We start from the raw sequence: 22,709 nt of genomic DNA, 5'->3' as shown, positions 1-22,709 counted from the left end.
AACTCGGTGACGTTAAACTTTATGGCGTGAAATTAGCAAGTAAGCACTATGTATTGTTTTTGAAGAACCACACAAATTTAGGTGATATAAAATAAGTCAAGGTGGGGTTTTCAAGTATTATCCTCTACCGCTAACCATAAAAAGTATTGACATATGTTCAAACTATATGGAAGAGATGATTTGATTTAACTTCATGGCATTAAATGAGTTTCTTTTCTTATTGTTTCTGCTCTTAAAATGCTTAATTGTTTTGAAAAAAACTCACTGTATAATTTGCATCATCAGTATACAAAAACCTGAACTGTACACAGGAAAAGTCATTAAAATAATATATCAACTTAATTAAATAGACAAGTTGATATTTCAGAAACAGCATAGACATGTTGGTTTCTTCTGAGGTATATATGAAGATGAAGATGAAACTTAATGACAAACACTAAGGAACTTTAAAGCTGCTATTTTAAAGATTCACCGATTTTACTTTTTTTGTCTCAGAATCAGCCAGATTTTGCATCAATGTTTTCAATTTAGTCATATAATAATATTTACACCTCAACTTCCATTCCTTAAATGAACTGCCTTTCGGCAATTGCGTTCATCAATCGATGAACGCAACATCTTCGGATATGTTCGGATCGCAATTCAACGCATAACAATATACATGAAAACTGTTGATCTTGTTATTGTTTGTATTGTGTCAGCAGGTCCCGTAAAATATAAATCAACATTTTAGAAAGTGATAAGTTATTATATTTTTTTCAAATGACGTCACAATAACGCGGGAAAAGATCAACCACTTGAAATCACTTTAAAACGTAAAATTGAAACACTTTTGGTACCATTATATATAAAATATAATAAACTAACACTTTTAAAAATGTTGATCTATATTTTACGGGACCTGCAGACACAATGCAACCAATAACAATAGCTTTCATGTATATTGTTATGCAATGAATTACGATCCGAACATATCCGAAGATGTTGCGCTCATCGATTGATGAACGCAATTGCCGAAAGGTAGTTCATTTAAGGAATGGAAGTTGAGGTGTAAATATTCCTTAATTAACTCGCAATAGAACAGGTGCCATGATTACAAACAATCATAAGTCCAAATCTAGTATCAGACTCAGAAAAACATTCTTATGAAGGAACAACAAATTATATTTATTCCATTTTTTTTATACAAACATTTATGTCAATTATAGTAAACACATAGTAATATAGTTCAGCATGTTTCATCCTCAATGCTTCGCTAGAAGGAAAATCACAATGAAATTAAGTTTTGCCGCATCGAGTCTTGCGTCTGAACTCCGACTTGAGTCTTTTCGTAATCACTGCCTAAGGTCTCGATAGTTTGAAAACTGCCAAAAATGGCATTATTATTAATCCGTTAGTAACATTTTAAGCCATAAAACATCAATTTACGATCGTACATATTTAAAATTGCGATCTAATGTTTTATCAACAGTCTTTTATTACCGTTTTTTCAGACATTTACGCAATATGTAGTTCATTTCAAGGTAAAAATAAATAAAATAAAAATTGTCAAAACGGTCAATTTGTAAAAGTGCAGTTTTAAAGGAACCTTGGACGAAATAGGAAACACGTTTTTCCTTAAAACAGATTTGTAGTTCATCCGTCGTGCTCAGTGTTCATTGATCAGTTGCCTTTTGATCCTAAATTTGTTTATGCGTCTTCACTGAAACCAAGGGAAGAGGACAGAGCAAGAAGCACACCCTTTTTGTTATAACATTCGATAATACTTAAAACTAGCTATCATAACTATATTTAACTGTTCAATGTTTTCTGCTTTGTTTTGTCTTTAATTCTACTTTCACTTTGGTTCGCTTTTGATATTGCAAAGGTATTGACGCAGTTATATATTCAAATACTTTGAAAAACAGGCTAAAACGAAGCATCCCACTGGATTTAGAGTTCCTGGAAGTTGGCATACCGGTTGGGGACCCCGTTTCGCCCGGAATATATTCGAGAAACACTAAATATCTTCGAATGAAATTTCACACGGAGAAAAGTTTGCACCTGATCTAAACATCAATATGAGAAGATTTAAAATGCATGTCTGTTTTAAGATAAAACACAACATTGAAATGACAGTGTACTGTACCAATAATTCGTTCATTGGAAAACAATTGAATTATCAAAAAACAAAATAAATAGAGTTACATATTGAGAACAAAATAGTTATTCCTTTCTACTTTCTATAAGATTTAGGAATATGTTTGAACGAGTATTTGAGGATGAAATAGTTTCCGTTTTGTTCAGTTGGACGAAATACGGCGCAACCTGGTGCAATTCCAAAATCGCTGATAAATTACTCATTTTCACAGAAAATATTGCTTTCCTATTTTAAAGCTTCAACTGAACACAAACTCATCAATTGTATGAAAAACAATCAGAATGGAATTGTTAAACAAGGGTTTTAACAGGTTAGGCAATTAATTGACACTGCTGAAAGAGTGGACCATTAACCAGAATACCAAATTTGATTATTGGTATTTTATTCTTGATCATCTACGGAATTAAAATATTTCAGACTTTAGGGGTTCGAATGTGAATTCTAGTGTAATACCCTGCAGCATACATATCCTTTTGTACGTTTGCCCATTAAGTGTTATGTCAGTTTAAATACCTGCAAATTCAAAACACCACCACTAAGATGTTGGTCATTTTTTATGAATGAAATTTGAAAACATAGCTAATTGCGCATCGAGGACCCCTCCACCCGCCCCCAATTTGGTACCGATGTTTTCTCTACCCGCCCCCAATTTCGTACCTATGACCCCTCAATCCGCCCTAAATTTAGTACCGGGAACCCCTCCACCCGCCCCCAATTGCGTACCGAGGACACATCCAACCGCCCCGATTGCGTACCGAGGACACTCGAGGACCCCTTTACCCTCCTCAATTGCGTACCGATTACCCCTCTATCCATCCCCATTGCGAACCGAAGACCCTGTCCCAAAGACCCCCCAACCAAGCATCAATGAACTTCTCTACCAAGACCCCACTGCGCACCGAAGAACCCTCCATCCAAAATAGCTGTGTTCTACGTTCATATGTATATTATTATTCTTCAATTGCCTTAAAATACTTGAAATGTTCATCAAAATAGCTGTGTTCTACATTAATATGCATATAATTCTTCTAATGCTTATGGATACTACCTGAAATGTTCATCAGAATACCTGTGTTCTACATTCATTTGTGTATAAGTATTCTAATGCTTTTAAATACTTGAAATGTTCATCAAATTAGCTGTGCTCTACGTTCATACGTATCCTCATTCGCGAAGAAAGATCATCACAAGTTTATGTCCATTACCTGGATGCATCTTCTTCACACCTTTCTCCTACTTGTTGGCCATAACTGATGCTTTTTGAATAATCATTGCATAATAATTTCACTGCTATGGTGTTTTAATTATGTTGCGCATCTGTGTAGGGGTTTAGCACACGTTTCATAAACATTAATATGATACTTTTCTATTATTATGTAATTATGAATTATCATACCATGGTGATAGATTCTCTCTGTATCCTTTGTCAGTGTAGCATAACTGTCATCATTTAAAATCATGACAATGGATTAAGCCCTATAAATTAGTTTAATTGTCTTTATACTTCAAAGTGTAGCGATCAAATAGGTAAAAGAATGTGGCTGCAGATGCAGTATTTCTTAGGTGTGACTTATTGTTAATAAAACGTCTTTCTATTTGAAGAAAGCTTCAGAAGTATGGTTATAGATGACCTTTTGTCTTGAAACGTAATAGGAAAAAAGAAAAAAAAAGTCTAAATGCAAGAAAGACAAGACAGTCTTTGACCTTTATAAACCAAGGTTATATTCATCATTGTTTGTCTAATAATTTGGTAGTGAAATTAGTCCTACTTGATTCATGACTGTATGTAAATTATTAGTACTTAGTCAAGTTGAACTATCTACACCTACCTTTCCTAGAACAATTCATTCTTGAGATTTTCGCGGTAAGTGTCATTTCATTTTTTTTGTGACCAAAGCTTTTGAATGTTCCTGTATCTACAACTAACTGTCCTAGAATAATACATTCTTGATTGATTTGTAGTTATTTCCATTCCATTTTTGTGACCACACCCTAAGACCCACTCTGTATGTACATCTAACATTCTGTGAAAGATTTTATTTCATTTTTGTGACCAAAACCTTTGACTCTTTCTTTACCTACATCTTACTGTCTCTTGAAGAGGGATTAGTACTTATTTAAATTCCCTTTTTGTAAGCAAAGCCTCTGACCCTTTCTGTACCTTCAACCAACTATCCTAGAACAATAGTTTTTGGAAGAGGGATTCTTTATTTCCATTTTTTTTTGCGACCAAAGCCTTTGACCCTTTTTTGTACCTTCAACTAACTGTGTTAGAACATACATTCTTTGACAAAATCCCTTGACTTTTTCTGACACAACATTTAACTGTCTTTGAAGAAGAGATTTGAAGTTCTTTTCATTCCATGTTTGTGACCAAAGCCTCTGATCTACATCTAACCATCCTAGAACAATACATTCATGAATAGGGTTTGTAGTTGTTCTAGAACAATACATTTCGGAAGAGGGAATCTTGCTTATTTTCATTTCATTTCTGTGACCAAAACCTTTGACTCTTGTGTACATACATCTTACTGTCTATAAAGGAGAGATTTGTAGTTATTTTTTTCATTCCATGTTCTACCAATGCCTTTGAACATTTCTGTATCTACATCTAACTATCGTTTAGGGAGAGATTTGCAGTTGTCTCCATTCCATTTTTGTGACAAGGGCCTTTCTGTTTGTACATCTAACATTCTCTGAAAAATGATTTGAATTCATGTTTGTGACAAAGATCTCTGACCCTTTCTGTACCTTCAACTAACTGCCCAAGAACAATACGTTTTGGAAGAGGGATTCATACTTATTTTTATTTCAATTGTTTGTGACCAAGGTCTCTGACCATTTCTGTATCACAACTAACTGTCATAGAACAATTCATTGATGATGAAGGATTTGTATTTATTTTCATTTCCTTTTTGTGACCAAACCCCTTGACTTTTTCTGTCACAACATTTAACTATCTCTGAAGAAACGATTTTAAGTTATTTTCATTCAAGTTTTGAGACCAATGCCTTTGAACATTTCTGTATCTACATCTAACTATCGTTTAGGGAGAGATCTGCAGTTATTTCTATTCCATTTTTGTGACCAGAGCCTTTGACCCATTTTGTTTGTACATCTAACTTTCTCTGAAAGATGATTTTTGTGACAAAGATCTCTGACCCTTTCTTTACCTTCAACTAATTGCCCTAGAACAATACATTGATGATGAAAGATTTGTATTTATTTTCATTCCATTTTTGTGACCAAATCCCTTGACTTTTTTCTGTCAAAACATTTAACTGTCTCTTAAGAAGAAATTTGAAGTTATTTTCATTCCATTTTTGAGACCAAAGCCTCTGACCCTTTCTGTATCTACTTTTAGCCATCCTAGAACAATACAATTTGGAAGAGGGATTCGTGCTTATTTTCATTTCATTTCTGTGACCAAAACCTTTGATTCTTGTGTAACTACATCTTACCGTCTATAAAGTAGAGATTTGTAGTTAGTTATTTTTTTAATTCATTTTTTGTGACCAAAGCCTTTACCCTTTCTTTATGTACATCTAATTTTCTCTGGAAATTTTCATTCATTTTTGTGACCGAAGCCTTTGACCATTCTGTATCTGCATCTAACCATTCTAGACCAATACATTTCTTGAAGAGGGATTCTTACTTGTTCTCATTTCTTATTTGTGACCAAAGCCTTTGAAACTTTCTGTATCTACATCTAACTGTCTCTGAAGGAGAGATTCGTAGTTAATTTTTATTTTATTTTTGTGACCAAGCCTCTGACCCTTTCTGTTCCTTCAAAAAAACTATCATAGAACAATACATTCTGGAAGAGGGATTACCAGTTATATTCAATCCATTTTTTTACCAAAGCCTTTGACCCTTTCTGTATTTACATATGACTGTCTCTGATGGAGAGATTCGTACTTATTTTTTATTACATTTTTATGACCAAAACCTTTGACCATTTCTATATCGACAACAGTTTCAACATTTTTGAAGAGATGTTGTTTATTTTTCTGACCAAAGTCATAGCATCATTTATTTTAGTTTTACATCAGCTTAAAACCCTAACGAGATATAAATAAACATAAATGAACACTTATTTCTTTACAAAACCCATTTCTGAAATCTGACAGCATTTCTTTTCCAACTCCATGAGTAAATATATTGGATTGTTCTCCTTTAAATGCTTCCTTACGAGGTAAAGCTAAATCGATGGTTTCCGGCTCGTAAACACAAAGTGTAATTGGTCTGAAGATTTCTATTGACTGTTGCCTCAGATCCATTTTAACTCTGATTCTTATTTCGTTCTAGAAATTCTTGACATTTACAAAGATTGTAACATATTTCATTGACTTGGAAAGTCTTTTAGTTTAGTTTTCAATAGAATTGTGAATGTTCTGGTCCCATTCATTTTTTGAGGTAGCTGTTTTGAGTGGTAAACATGATGGTTCGAATTTTTAGTAACGAAAGTATAAATATAAACAAAATCTTACTATTCAGTTTGTTTAATTAACTTAAATTACCATATACTTATCAACATGTTTAATATATGGTATATTTTGTTAGTGATTGGCTATGTATATAATTTCAAACAGTTTCTTGATAGATAAGTTAAAGTGACACTCGTATTCAAAATCAATACATACACATGTATAACAAACATACATTTTGAGTGATAAACCTTCAACTACTTACTAAATAATGTATTTATGGAAAATATTAATTACTGAAAACAAGATTGTAACCGTGTATTTAACAGCAGAAAACGTAAAAATATTAAATGATTGGTGAATGCTAAAAGATTTACTGTGATCTACTATACATTTCTAAGGTAGAAATACCGTGTTTTACTCACATTTATTTCAAATTAAATTCGGTATTCTTCATAAGAACCATTGTTTTCGACATTTATTCATCCGTAAGTTAAAAACAATATTATCAATTGTGGTAAATCTTATTTGGGAGTAAGAGTGCATCTTTAATTATCCACAAATCAATTCAGTTAATGTCTTTGAAAACGCATTATGTTCCAGTAAACTCATGTTTCACTGACCATCCTTAGGCAATAATACCATCATTTATTGGTAAAGCAATTTTGATGCATTTGTCGTCTGCTTATGGTGTTTATATTTGTATACAAGTTTGGGTTTCTATATGTTTTGTCCATTGACGTGAGAAACGTTTATGCACTCGCCTTGTCCAACTAAACTTGATGCATTTTTGAAATTTTTACAAGTTGGTTTGTCCCTGTATATTCATTAAAATTGTTAATATTCACACTGCAAGAATAAGTGCCTTGATGTTTTCGAAGGAAAAACGGCCGAGGTTTTTCGATTTGGCCACACTGACATAGCGAGTAATGCACCAGTCAATTGTAACCACGACCCCCCCCCCCCCCCCAGGTCCGGGGGTATACCGGGGATAGCCGGGGAAATGGGCCGTGTTTTTACCTTCCAGGTGGTCCCGCAGTGCCGGGTGAATGCGGTGGTTTTGTCTTCGCAAAAATATAGCGGGGATTGGGCCTAACTTAGGGACCCTGGGGTGCGCGGGCAGTTGGCAGGGATTTTACCATATGTTTGTCCCCGCAGGGCGGGGATTTTACCCGGGGTTGGCTGAAACGAAAGTCAAAGTCCCCGCTATACCCCGGACCTGGGGGGGGGGGCGTGGTTACAATTGACTGGTGCATAACACACAACGTTACAATACTACAAAGTAAGATACCATATACTAGGCATAAATAAATGTTGGGTTTTTGTTTTGGTACAGTCAGCAAGACGTGTGTTTACTGGGAGTTTAAACTAGTTTTGTGAAAACAAGCACACTCATGCCCAAACATGAATCAAAAGGGTTTAAAGACCTAGTTTTAGGATTGTTTGACATGAGTATCCCCTGCTGTGCATCTCCTGCTAATTGCACTGGTGTCACAGTAGGGGCCAATTACCTGTGTATTTGTTTCTTGGCTCAGGGCCATTTAGGGTCCATTTTTATAATGAAACCGCTGAAACAGCACAGCAGGATACTCAGATTTGAGATCTGATAAGACAATTAGGCAATAAGATTAAGATCAATAAATAGAGTTTGTATACAAATACACGGATTTTTTTTTTTTTTTTTTTTTTTGGGGGGGGGGGGGGGGTGGGGGGTCACTTATAGAAGGATTAAACTAGGCCTTTAACGTCACACGTAAGCAAACGAGGAAGCCAAACAAGCCTAACAGAATACTTGGTCCCACCCGGTATAGTTATTGTTTGCCTTGCAATATTTAGTTTATATCAATTCATTTTTGCTCGCTTGTGAAAACAGTGTAAGAAGATATGACTCCTTCTCTAGCCTATTTCCTGAGCAGACACAAGTACTGTGGCCGTATTCTATACAGTTCTTATTCATGTCCTCTTTGACAAACTACAATGATTCTATTCAGTCCTTTGGCCAGCTACACAGTCAAATCAAAACACTTGGATTCTAATCTTAAAATTAAGTGAACTCTAAAGTCCCTGAACACAACAATGATTTCCCTTTTGAGAGGTCAAATGAACATTATCCTGGTGGAGTTCAAGCAAACAACCTCTTGGATGAAATGCATACTGCTTTACCCCTCAACCATTCTCACCCACGGGATAGGTGTGTTACCGTCGTGTGTACTTAGTTAAAGCTCAAAAGTTTATAAGGGAACAGGTGTGGTATTTTATATGCAACTTAAGTCAACCTTATTGTCATACATCATTGACTTCATTCACTCTATTGGTCAGCTATAAATAACAATAAATCCGATTAGCTACATCGTTCTGAGACCCATTTAAGATAAATATTGAATAGCAGCCCAGACCACTGACCAAAGACAACAATATAGTAATATAAGCCAAGATAAACTTCTTTCGCCATTTTGGTCAGTTATTAAAAACAATTAATCCGATTAGCTACATCGTTCTGTGACCCATTTAAGATAAATATTGAATAGCAGCCCAGACCACTGACCAAAGACAACAATATAGTAATATAAGCCAAGATAAACTTCTTTCGCCATTTTGGTCAGTTATAAATAACAAGTAATCCGATTAGCTACATCGTTCTGAGACCCATTTAAGATAAATATTGAATAGCAGCCCAGACCACTGACCAAAGACAACAATATAGTAATATAAGCCAAGATAAACTTCTTTCGCCATTTTGGTCAGTTATTAATAACAAGTAATCCGATTAGCTACATCGTTCTCTGACCCAATTAAGATAAATATTGAATAGCAGCCCAGACCACTGACCAAAGACAACAATATAGTAATATAAGCCATGATAAACTTCTTTCGCCATTTTGGTCAGTTATTAATAACAAGTAATCCGATAAGCTACATCGTTCTCTGACCCAATTAAGATAAATATTGAATAGCAGCCCAGACCACTGACCAAAGACAACAATATAGTAATATAAGCCAAGATAAACTTCTTTCGCCATTTTGGTCAGTTATTAATAACAAGTAATCCGATTAGCTACATCGTTCTGTGATCCAATTAAGACCAATATTGAATGCCAGCCCAGGCCACCGGCCCAAAACAACAATACAGTTATATATTAGTTATGAATAAGGCTGGTTTCATAGGATGTATATTTGTTAATGTTCCCCTCTAATTGAAACGCAATGTGCATGCAGTCTGCAAAAATAATGATGAATTTCATGCAATTATTTTCAAAACCCATGCCGCTGTGAAGATATATGTATCGAGAGGGAATGGAATATTAATCGACGTTAGTTTTGCACAATTCATTATAATGACGTATTTTGTCTAAAATTGGATACCATATTTTAGATATTTAAAAGAATAATTTGAAGTTTGGTTTCATGGGATTTGATATATTACTTAATTAAGAATACAGTGTAATAACATTTTTTTATTGTCTAAGATCTGTTTTTAAACTTAGCCTGTTGTTTTTTTAAGTTAATAAGTGGGTGAAATCTTTAGGTTATATTTTGCTTTCAATTTCATGGGTAGCGTTTTCAATATATATATATATTTAAAAATGCATAACGAACAGCAGGGACCCGTTTTAAATAAAGATCGATTTTTGTCGTAAATTGGAATTATCTTCATTTCATTATTTGTTTCATATTTTGGTGAATTGAACTTTAACCAGTACAAATAATAAACACAAAGTTGAGAAATCAAACAAATCCACTTTTTGACATTTGTGACGATTAAACAGATTAAGATTATTGTAGGAACGGCTTGTATCCTTAAAGATAACGGGTATCAGGGGTTGGTCCAGGAATTGGCTATAGAGGGGGCGTAACTTAGGGACGCAACATTTTGACATGCGCCCCTCCCTCTTAATTGAAATTAATATGGTTTGAAGTGATGGCGTGGGTGTGTTGGGGGGGGGGGGATGGGGATACGCGTGTATCTTCCCAATATATTTTTAACAATTCAATTCCGAAATCGTACATTTTGAGCAAAAAAAGGTTTCATTGCTAAAAATGCTAACAACATACATTTTTGAACATTGATATGAAACAGTTGTCTAAAATATCACTGGTTTCCATGCATTCTCGCACGAATTGGCTCGTTCCAAGGCACAAAGAAAAATAAGTTGTCAAAAACGTTCAATCTGTGAGAGTGCAGCTTTTAATAATACGTCCGGAACCACAAGAACAAGCCCAGCAGACGACAAACGTTGCCATAGGCTCAATGATCCCAGCTGATTAGACACGAGAAACACAGTGCCACAATATAACACATACACACACACACAGAATGCATCAATATTAAATACTAATAATATGTTTTGCACTCTTACAATATTGCACTTTTATCATGTATGTCGCAATGACTATACATTTTATGGCCAATATGGCATTTTATAATAAGCCGCATTTGCGAATTAAACATGAACTTGAATAGCAGGGGGAAATTGAATGCATACAATTTATACAAATTAATTGACAACACAAAAGTTGAACCGCGTTTTTTTTGTACAAAATATAAAGTTTGATGCTGTATGTTCACAATTTCATTTTTGTTTAATCTGTAGCCAATTTGTGGTCCAATAAAGCTATTTCATTTTAGTTTATTACACATTAAGAACACGTCGGTGTTTATTGATTGTTATTTTAATTAAACACTGTTCAAACACAAGAAATTAATTAACGCATTAAAAGGTAATGGATTAAATACGAGTTGTTATACTAGAAAACTGAATATTCTGATATAACTATATAAGACACATTCACCAAGCTCTGGAGTGGTATTCAATACTCAACTCAAGTCAATCTAGTGGTCATTCATCTTTGACTTCATTTACTCTATTGGTCAGTTAGTAATCCGATTAGCTACATCGTTTTTAGTTCCAATTAAGAACTATAATAAATATCAGCCCTGAAATAGTTTTTTTGATATATTTTTATTTAATTTTAAATAATTTGAACTACCTTTAACTCGTTTGTATATGTAAAATTAAAACATTGTTTATGTACAAGAGTTTTGTTAAACACTAATAAAGATCACCTCGACCTTCATAGGATGATACTTTTATGACAAGTATTCATTTCTTTTTACACACGATAAATGCCGCAACGATCTTAATTAATTGCCAGAGGAAAGCGTAGCTGAAACATTGCCGTTATTATGTGAGGAGAACCCGTCTTAAAAAGGCATTAAATGTTCAACTAGACGATCGTTTGGGTATAAAACGGCAATGAAAGACCCTTCTAGCAATGAGGTATTGTGTTAATAAGGCATCGTAGCCATAATAATGCGTTTCGTAATAACACGGAACGCTTAATATGTTGATGTAGGCTAACCCGCTTCTGGGATTTAAGGAAATAAGAGCATTATACAAATTCTGAAAAAAAACATCATAAGAAAACGGTGTAATTTCAAGTAAACTGCAAACCATATTCCGGGAAATGAAAGAGAATTATAAAAACTGTTTTCAAGGAGCGATATAATTTTGTTAATGGCCGCCTTCCGTTATTGCACAAAAAAGTCCCCTAAAAAAGGATCCGTCGGTATATTTGATACACATTGGTATTACGCCCTTCCTGTGAAACAGTTTTATTAAATTGTATTCCTAATATCGTTTATGTGCTTTCACAAGAAAAATGTTTTGTGGGCCTTTCATCCATTTCATTTTAAAGATTATGATTTAGACGATATAATACATAGCTCAATATGTGTCAATACGGCAGTATTTGATATATTTCTTATCCTTATCCTTAATAAATATTCCTCAGTGATTCCATTCAGTGAACTGGCTATACATTTGCACAGTCTTATTAAAACACTCAGATTCTACTCTTAAACTTAAGTTAGACCAAAGTTTATTATTGAATACAATCCTAGGGAACTTTCGTTACATTTTGTACAACCGGAAGACTCTCGGCTATTATCCAAATACATTTCCTCCGAGAATTCCGTGAAAAGCCGATTATCCAACGACATTTCTTCCGAGCTTTTCCGGAATAGCCGATTATCTAACGACATATCTTTTGAGCTTTCCGGGAATAGCCGATTATCTAACGACATATCTTCCGAGCTTTACGGGAATAGCCGATTATCCAACGACATATCTTCCGAGCTTTACGGGAGTAGCCGATTAGTTACGATTACCCGTTTGTAATTATGTAATTATCAATAAATATTACTAATTTCCTGAAGGGCATAAATGGTGCACAGAGTATTAACTTTTATTTCATTGCAAACAGTACATTTTAATCATATAATGGATGCTATAAGCACAAGCCCTAAAGCCATATATTCAAACGATAAATTTGTTACGCGACTATAAATTAATTGATATATTTTCATCACCGCCCGCCCCCTCTTTTTACCATCGCGCCTAAGATTTTATTGACTCAAGTGAAAATATTGAACTAGGATCTGTATTCGCGTATCGGTCCAGTACTGTCCGGGAACGGCATTTATACATATCTATGGTCTCGATGTACAGCATTCACATATAAAAAAAGCAGATTTGTTATGTGCATGGGTGTGGTTCGTCTGGAAATACATGTATATAATGCTTTATGCAACAGAAAATTTCATTTTTGTCATGTGATATGTCATTGATTGCTTTTAAAAATAATATGTATGAAAATATAACAGTTCATATTGCAAAACAGCAAATTTTGCTTTTAGATTTAACGGACCCTCATTTCGTTCTGGGAATAATATTGTGCCTAACTTAAAGAAGCAATCTAATTCACAAATTATATAAATCTTATAGAAGCAGAGGTTGTCTTAAGAAAAATCTTTAGTCAAACAAGTATTTGGGTGTATCCCCCTGCCCTCACCCACTCGGTCCTTTAATAAGTAATTAGTAATGCCTAATTTTTCAACCGAGTCCGACTACAGTTTCATAAATACTTCCGGTACACGATGAAAACAGTTTACAGGGGCACGCATGTTTAAAAGATTAAATTCAAACTGGGTGACGTTTTTCCAAAATAATTCATACAGGAGCTTGAGAACCATAAGGTTATTAAATGTCGATATTGTTTTCATAATTTGTACGATAATAGGTTGGATTTACAGTACTTTAAACATTATATATTAACAACGACTGTGAAGCAAGTTATTGTTACATGTAATGCAAGAGTGTGTTATAGTGTTGTGGGGAAAACCGGAATAAACGGCGTCCGGCTTGGTGACCACAAACCATACTCACATGCGCCCAGGCAGGGAATCGAACCCGGGTCGAATAGATGAGAGGTGAGTGCGCTAACCACTGCGCCAATCGGACAACTTCAACCCTACTTTGAGGTTGTTAAATGTCGATATTGATTTCATAATTGGTATGATTTTATGATAGGCTCTAACTTGTGATTTGCACCGGCAAGAATGAAGGATGGTACATTTGTTTGTTACTCAATTCACATGAATGCTTTTTCGGTTCGTCTAATTATTACTATATTTTGGAGTCAATTGCGAGCAGAATCATAAATAATCTTACGATAATCTGGATGGTATTTGTAATAAAATGAATATATTTTCACATGACATAAAAATAACCATACAGAAAACCTGTTTGTACCGACTTCGATACCTCGTTGTTACATAAATGTTACAGTTCTTGATTATATATGTTCAGTAAATTTTACTATTTATAAGTACATGTAAATATATACGCGCCAGTTAAGGGTCACTTGGTCACTTGGTCACTTGGTCGGCTGTGTGAAGTTAGCAAAAACATACGACATTTGACATTCAAAATACGAATGCCGTGACAGCAAGACATTTGATATTGGACATTCAAAAAATGATTGTCCAGCTGGCACGACACAGGGCATATGAAAAATGAAGGTCGTGTCGGCATTGACTAATTTCGTGCAAGCACGACATTCATTTTTGAATGTCATATCTCGCGCCAGCACGACATTCACACTTTGAAAGTATAATGTCCAATGTTTAGCTAACTTCACACAGCTCACACGAGCACATAAGGAAAACAATGTTATTTAAGTGTATGACACATCTCAACAAGATGGATTAATTATTCATTTATAGATCTCTGGATTTTCTTCACGCCTGTTCACATGCTCAATGCTGACTAAAGTTCTAAAAACCTAGACATGAGTTCAAACAGTTTGTATATAAATACATAATAAAAGTGTAAGTATACAAACGTTAAGAGCAACCAAACGAATACAATTTTAGAACTATACGCGGTTTGGAAAAATGTATTATGCACAGATGCGTCAATGTTATTGACATAATTAAGCAGAAAGCTTCAGGCTTATGTAATGTCTCTCTTCCGACATTCATTCAAACTGCTTTCGGACATATTGTGGTTAGTCTAAACCAATGAAATTGAGTTATCTGGTTAAACAATGGTTCGATATTGATTTTTTTAAATAAAAAAAGGAATGAAGTCAGATGAAGAGAGAAAAAGAGGGACTGGACAATGTTATACTTCATACAAATTATGTTAAGCCAGATATTTTAAAATTTTGATTATTGTAAGTTATATTATATGTTTTCTGTAGTGCACGAAAATGCATATATATGTATAAATATTTACACTTGTTTTGTACTTGTCGCCATTTTTGTATGATATTCGGCAACATGGGTCTATGATCCTCTGGTAAATAAATGGTCTGTTCTGTTCTGTTCTTTCATAAATTGTTGTTTACAATTGCGTTAATAATAAAGATATCGTCACAAATTGTGACATCTATGACAATGAACAGACAGGACAGAACAGGACTTTTATAAGGCATAAACATTAACATGATCGTTGCCAAATGCATATATATACATTCACAATGCACTCAACTGTACGTTGAGAACAATATGTTTTCACTTCTTACAAAGTTGCGTACACAAAACGTAATGATCGCGCTTCTGAGATGTTCAATATGTAAGGATCAACTTATAGCTAAAAATAGACATTGCTGTATACAATTTCTATTATAAAAACTTATTAATGGATTGAATTTTACCAAGAAAAGATCACCATAAGAAAAACACAACACAACTAAAGTTTTGATGAAAAACCTTAGATGCTGGTTGATGGTTTTTCGTTTATAAATCATTCCTCTAACTCTCTGTGGAATTTGTCTGGAATTACTAAGGCGGGTGTCTTTAAGATCGTATGAATTAACAAAGAAAGCTTTCATATAATTTATTGTTTTTGTTTCACTTGGCACGAAAGTAGGTCTTCCAAGCGTTTATACATGCCCATGAAATTCTAAATTTCAAAATCTTAAGAAATTATGCATACATTATTAAAAAGAACTAAGTTTGATTATTTATAAAACCCAATAGATATTCGTATTAAAGGCCGATAACTATATATTTTATATTAAAGGTTAACTTATACTAATATTGTCAAACTATCTCGCTGTGTAGCGAAAATGATGGAACGAATTTTGTTTTGTTTTGTTTGTATAAAGTGCTGATTTCCCTGATTATGATGCCCAATAAATTATTATTTATCCATGAAATTATGTTATGTAATTTAATTGAAACTTTAAAAAAAGTTCCTATAACCTGTATGTGACTAATTGTTGTTGTGTTCTATTGTTTAATTTTTAGAGAAAGAAAAATGAAACTTCTTAATTTATCTATACTACTTTCATCAAAACTGCTACAAATCTGATGTTGGTGGTGGTGCTGTTGTTGTTGTTTATGCTTCATTCAATGCTGCTGCTGCTACCCTTACCCTTAGTTCTACAGCTGCTGCAATAGTGTACCTTATATTGAACTTTGATTTGCTTCGCTATTGGTCAGTTATTAATAACAAGTAATCCGATTTGCTACATCGTTCTTAGATCCAAATAAGAGCAGTATTGAATACCAGCCCAGTAAGCTAAACCCTTTCAAATGATACTAAAGTCTTATGAAAACATCATCAGTTATTAATAATTAACATAAAGGTTTATGAAACTAACAAAGAGTTACCTTATAGTTGTGGGTCGAACTCCTTAAATTATATATATTTATCTCGTCGGAGGAAATTGACAAAATTGACAACCACCATTAAACATATGGTCTGTAATTTAAGCATTCTTCATTGTGGTATTCGATTTATTGATTTCTATGATTTTATAATCATTATATTGATGTAGAAGGATTGCGTTTCTGGTGCACTTAGCATTATGTCTTGAACACAATAAAAAAGCAACAAAGATCTTTCAGAACGCGTCTCAGGTATAAGTCAGTCGGGGTGAATATGATTAAAAGTGTATGAATTTCAAGATGTTATGGAAATCGGCCATATATTGTTACAAAAAATTGACGAAGCATTAAACAATGTTACACGCATTTTAAAGATGTAAGAAACTGTGTTTAAACCTTAGGGTCTTAAGGATATAAGACCAACTCACTGGATTTTAAGCCTAGAATTTAAGATTTGAAGCACCAATGTCTAGACAATTATACATTTTTAAGAGGTGTTTTATTTCAAAGTTATGTTGTGTTTGTAATATCAGTTATATGGCGTTTGGGTGTTTCATATAAAATGATACATTTAATGATTAATGGGTACCCAAGGATAATGTTACAGTGATAAGGGTATTACTTTTTTCGTATAAACAATACATATCATAATTCATTGATTATAAGATTCCTGTCACATGAGATCAATAATATGCAAATTCTGATGGGAAAATATTCACCTCCAAAAAATTAATATGCCAAAGGCTATGTTTCATTAGGAAATGTTATAACCCTTATACACTCTTCTTGCGAACAGTGGTCAGAAGTTGGCTCAGGGGGAGCAATATTTGATGTGCTTTTAGAGAGATGATTATAGAAAGGTGCTTTTAGAGATATGAATTTTCTACCTACTGTACCCTGTGTGTATGAATATTTACACATATATATGAGTATTTACATATATCGATATTTTTTCATTTGTCTAAAAATTATCAAATTTTCATCACAAAAATATGACTCTGATTAATATTTTAAGCCTTTTTTGTGAAATAATTATGAAATCCTTCAGGAAATAATTTAACTGGTCTTTCCAAATGAGACATATACTAGTCTCTTATGGCTACATTTTATTAACGTAACCGCGTTAATTGAAACTTTGAACAGTCTTTGAAGTCAAAGAATAAAAGGAAAAGATCGTATTTAGTGATTTATGCGATTTAGAGAATAGAAATATTTAAAAGAAATCGGTATTCTCAAAGCAATGAGTTACTCGTATCACAAATTGTATTCATTTCCATCAAAACAGCTAAACCGTCTGAAATAAGAAGTGTCATCGCACGAACTGTGCAAGTTTTACTACTACCGATTTTTTTATAAAAGGATAAAAAGGTGGTTTACAAAGATACCGCCATTCTTTTAATAAAATATTTGTAATTGCCCTTTAAGCGATGTTATCCCGTGAAATCTAAATTTATTGACATAAAAAGGCCGTATAATAGCAATGGTGGTAATAATATTACACCCTACATGCCATAACTTCGAAGTAAACGAAAATCATTGCGTTAAGTACACTGCTATTTGAATTAACTGCAGTTGAATTCCTTTCATTTAAAACTGAATAAAATTAGGTGATCGAATGGTATTTATCCTATAATTGTGAACTGAACAGTAAATATTGTCGCCTCTTTTTGTTAAAACAATCCAACAAAATTAATGAATACACTGAAATGTTTAAAGATTTTCTTTGATTTTTTCTTAATGTATGTTTTTTTATCTTTCTTTTAAATCTTTAAAAGCAGCTGTTTATTTAATGACAAAGTTTAGTATGATTATTATCGAGTCTGGATAATATTTTTGCAACAATAATGAAATATATACACCCAGTTCATGGCGACCTAATGTGTATTAAAATATAAAAGCAGTGAATTTTATGCGAAATATTTTAACACATTTTGTGGTTTAATTGGAACGCTAGAGTCAAGAAAATATACAGTACATATTTATGATAATAAACGTTGATCTTAGCCCCATAAAACATAACTTGTAGTTCTAAAATGTTTAAAGATGAAAAATGGTAAAGCTAATGAGTATTCCAGGATCATATTCATATTTTTAATAGGACAAATATATTACTCATATTTCCTTTTTAAAACGCCGTATAATTCACACCTTTCTATCAGGTTATATGAATTTAATGTCATGTACATAACACCTAGAGAAACTAAATACATACATCCTTTGTTTAATGGAAATTTAATCAGCAAATTGAGGACCATACATTTATTTATATTTCAGTTATTGCTAAAATTCATCATAAAGAGCATGCATCATACTGACCTACTATAGACATCCATGGGTAAAAGGAGGGCGGTGGTCCATCAGCGTCACCGGGAGGGAGCCCAGGGGCGCATCCAGGGCTCATGGGCTCATTTTTGTTGTTATTCATCGGCAATCCGTCCACCATATTATCCCGGAAGCGGATGTTTGTCAAATTCGAGGCGACGCTCATGTTGGGGTAGAAGGGTGGGCGGCCCTGGAGCCCCATCCGGAGGTCGTGGTTCCGTTGCTGCAACGCTTCCATGCGGCATTGTTCCGCCTGGTAAGAGTTCATATAATAGCGCGATGAACGGTAGTCCGCTCCGCTAGGACAGATGTCGGGAATATTCAGGAAATGGTCCATGTAGCCCGCGTTTTCGGTCCCGTGAATCTCGTGCTCCCCGGGTCGTCCACTTCCGCTGTGCCTTAAAGGTAAATATGAGCTCATGTCTTGCGCAACTAAACTACTTTTATCCCTTTCAACACTGTTTATGGATAGCGAAACCATCTATCTAGTGAAAAAATATTAAAGAGTAGAAAATCACTCAGTTTCGTGAAAGATCTGCAGGCAAGACAGAAGATAACCATGCACATTTCCCTACATCCAATCAGAATTACGAGAAGTTTGACCCCGCGTAACCTCGAGACGCTTCAACACTCTGAATCGATTCCTCCGCCAGAGAAAATAGTCCCTACAAATGAACGCTGTTGCGTAGATACTTTCGAAAGCCACAAGTCCCCTCGTAGCGTATTCGGTGATAATATAAACAAATGATTACAAATATTTTTAATTTAGGTATACTGTACAGTCTCCATTTACTTTGAAGCTAGACAGGCGAAATAGGAAATGAAAGCGTGCTCCAATAGGGTCATCTGTGCATGCTATAAATCGGCACTTCAAAGAGTTTATCTGACGTTGAACCTATTATTTACCCATTTTTCAAACTGTATACGTTACAATATGGCCTGCCGAGGTATACTAAGGAATTTACGTATGAATCTCAAGGAATTAGCTTTTATCAACATTGTAAATTCTGAATCGGATTGTTGAAGCCATAGTTTATACTTGCAATATTTAGTATGCGCCGACTTTATGCCTGTTTTTATACAGCCTTATATCCAGTTTAATGACTCCGCGAGCATTAAAACCTTCTCTCGCAACTTTTCATTTCGTTTCTACCGTTGAAGGGAAAATATCTCTCGGTTTATGTGTTTCGGAACACCTATGGTTTCTCTTCAGGTGATTTGATATAATTATTTGCGTGTTAAAAGATTATTTAAACGTGTAAAATGGTGTGTCAATAGGATTTAGTCATGCCCCGTCTTCGGGTCAACCTTGCTTGTTAGCGGCGATACAGAAATATAGGCTGAGTGTATTATTATGTTATTCGGATCGCTGATTATTATTTATTGTTTTTTATGCAGATATTGATTGATTTGTTTCATAGTTTCAGTAATTTATTGTTATGAAATATTTTTTATCACTATTATTATTATTATTAGTAGTAGTAGTAGTAGTAGTATTAGTAGTAGTAGTAGTAGTAGTAGTAGTAGTAGTAGTAGTAGTAGTAGTAGTAGTAGTAGTAGTAGTAGTAGTAGTAGTAGTAGTAGTAGTAGTAGTAGTAGTAGTAGTAGTAGTAGAAGTAGTAGTAATTTTATTATTATCATTATTATTATTATTATTATTATTATTATTATTATTATTATTATTATTATTATTATTATGATTTTTATCATCATAATCATATTATCATCATTCTCATATCATTCTCATATCATCATAATCACCATCATCATCATCATCATCATCATCATCATCATCATCATCATCATCATCATCATTATTATTATTATTATTATTATTATTATTATTACTATAACTCTTATTATCATTATTATAATTGTTATTAATACCTATTATAATTGTTACCTTTTATTATTTATTATGACTATAATGATCACTCTTTTTAAAATAATTATTATTTATTATAATAGTTATTTTTATTATCATTATTATCATTATTATAATTATTATTATTATTATTATTATTATTATTATTATTATTATTATTATTATTATTATTATTATCATCATCATCATCATCATCATCATCATCATCATCATCATCATCAATATTTGAAAGAAATAAAGCTATACAAATATATTATCATTTTTGTATTAATTATTTTGTAAAGTGTGAAACTTTAAATTCTTATAACAAATGCATATTGAATTGAACTATTTTATGCAAAAGACAATACTAATAAACAACAAATGAAGCAAATGTAATTTAATTATTAAATAATCGGTTATATAAATATTACAATAACTGAAATAATTGCAAATCTTTGTCACATTTTCTTAAAATCAATATAAACATACAAATATTTGAATACCAAATGAAATTAAAACGTAAGTGAAATTAATAAAATTATAGAGGTACCTTATACTTTGTGTAGAAAATCACATTCAATCGACATGTCGGACGATAATAAGATTCGACGTTTATGGAAATCAATGTGTTCACTATGATGAAAAAACATTAAATGTCATTGCTCATACTAAAATTTAATATAACGAGATAGGGAATTATTTCCATAATTTGCTTCTAATCACAACAATTATTCGCATTCAGGCAAACCTATTATCATATTGAAACCATAAACAATGGGGACGTCATGTCTTATTCAAAATTTTGAGGCGTTTGAAATGAAATCAACATACTCCCATGTTTAGCGGGGACATGGTTCCGGGCTTGAGACAAAAAAAATGGAATACACTACAGTTGCTCATTTCATGGCTCAAAAGATCACTGATAGAAATATATGACCAGTTTACATCAACTTGTGTAGCCACATTATCACGTTTTTATTTGAAAATCAGTAAAGCGAATAAAGTCAAGACCCTCGTTTTTGTATTAAGTTTCGGTGATATTCGGCCAATTGACTCTTGAGAACCACAATTTAACTACCATAGAATACTGTATTTTATTTCGCTCGTTGTTTCAATAAAACAAGACTTAAAAGCGGGGAAGGTAATATTTCTATAATTATGAGGCGATGGAGACGTTTTATGTCCTATTCGACGAGGTCATCCGTACAAATATTTGTGGGGCCATAAACCTTCCCTCGCCAGTAAATATAACGTTTTGAAACGGGCACCTGCGTTAGTTTTGTGGAAATTATACAAGTATTCACCTCGTACGGGATTTTGTAAATTTAACGTTTAACAAGATGCCTTTTGGGAAAAATACTGCTCCTAGATTGTTTCATTATTCTAATAACAAGACCACATTGGAGTGGATATTTGTTTACAATGGTATTCTGGTTATCTTCACATTCGCGTGTGTGGCGGTGTTTGATCGTTTTTGATTGTTTACATAGAAAACACTGGACTTTTGATTCTTACTAATAGATACTTCATGAGCATATGTGTGCATGAAATACAAAAAGAAATTGTGTAACGAGTGTGTGTGTACAAGTGAATTCACGAAGGCCGCTTACACAAACTACGTCATTCTCGGACAGGAATATAAAACAGAAACGAAAGTGATTATATTTACGTGGCAAAATGTACATGTACTTTTCTGCGTAAAGGCAATGTGTTGTTTGGTTTTATGCAATTCTTGTTATTTCGGTACATTATAACAAATTGTGTAACTAACTAGTCGTTGTAGACTTTTAACAATTTCTCACATCTTTTTTTATGAATTGTTGCGAAAACGTTCCTTCGATATGGTTCTTATAAAATTTAAGGTAACTTAAATTCATCTATATATTTATTATCACTCGATTTAAATTTTATTTGAAAATTCAGTGACCGTAAGGCCCCAATCAAAAATTAACAGTTCAAGAAAGAAATTTGATTAATGATAAATGTATCTTTGAT

The 22,709-nt window shown here is 33.4% G+C and overlaps 1 protein-coding gene across 4 annotated transcripts in view; it reads right to left on the bottom strand.

Moving 5' to 3' along the window:
- The window catches only part of LOC128234779 (homeobox protein LOX2-like), a 73,203-nt gene that overhangs the window by 34,284 nt on the left and 16,210 nt on the right, over positions 1-22,709 (bottom strand). For 2 of the 4 annotated variants that reach the window (XM_052949296.1, XM_052949298.1), the window contains exon 2: positions 18,842-19,245. In XM_052949296.1, the coding sequence (XP_052805256.1) occupies positions 18,842-19,245 (404 nt within the window). Of the gene's footprint in view, positions 1-18,841; positions 19,400-21,264; positions 21,346-22,709 lie in introns of those variants that run through there. The other 2 variants (XM_052949297.1, XM_052949295.1) reach the window with 2 other exon arrangements.

The sequence above is a fragment of the Mya arenaria genome, chromosome 5 (assembly GCF_026914265.1).
Source record: "Mya arenaria isolate MELC-2E11 chromosome 5, ASM2691426v1".
NCBI classification, from domain to species: domain Eukaryota; kingdom Metazoa; phylum Mollusca; class Bivalvia; order Myida; family Myidae; genus Mya; species Mya arenaria.
The sequence above is the reverse complement of the archived record's forward strand: the minus strand, read 5'-3'. Positions and strand labels throughout refer to the sequence as shown.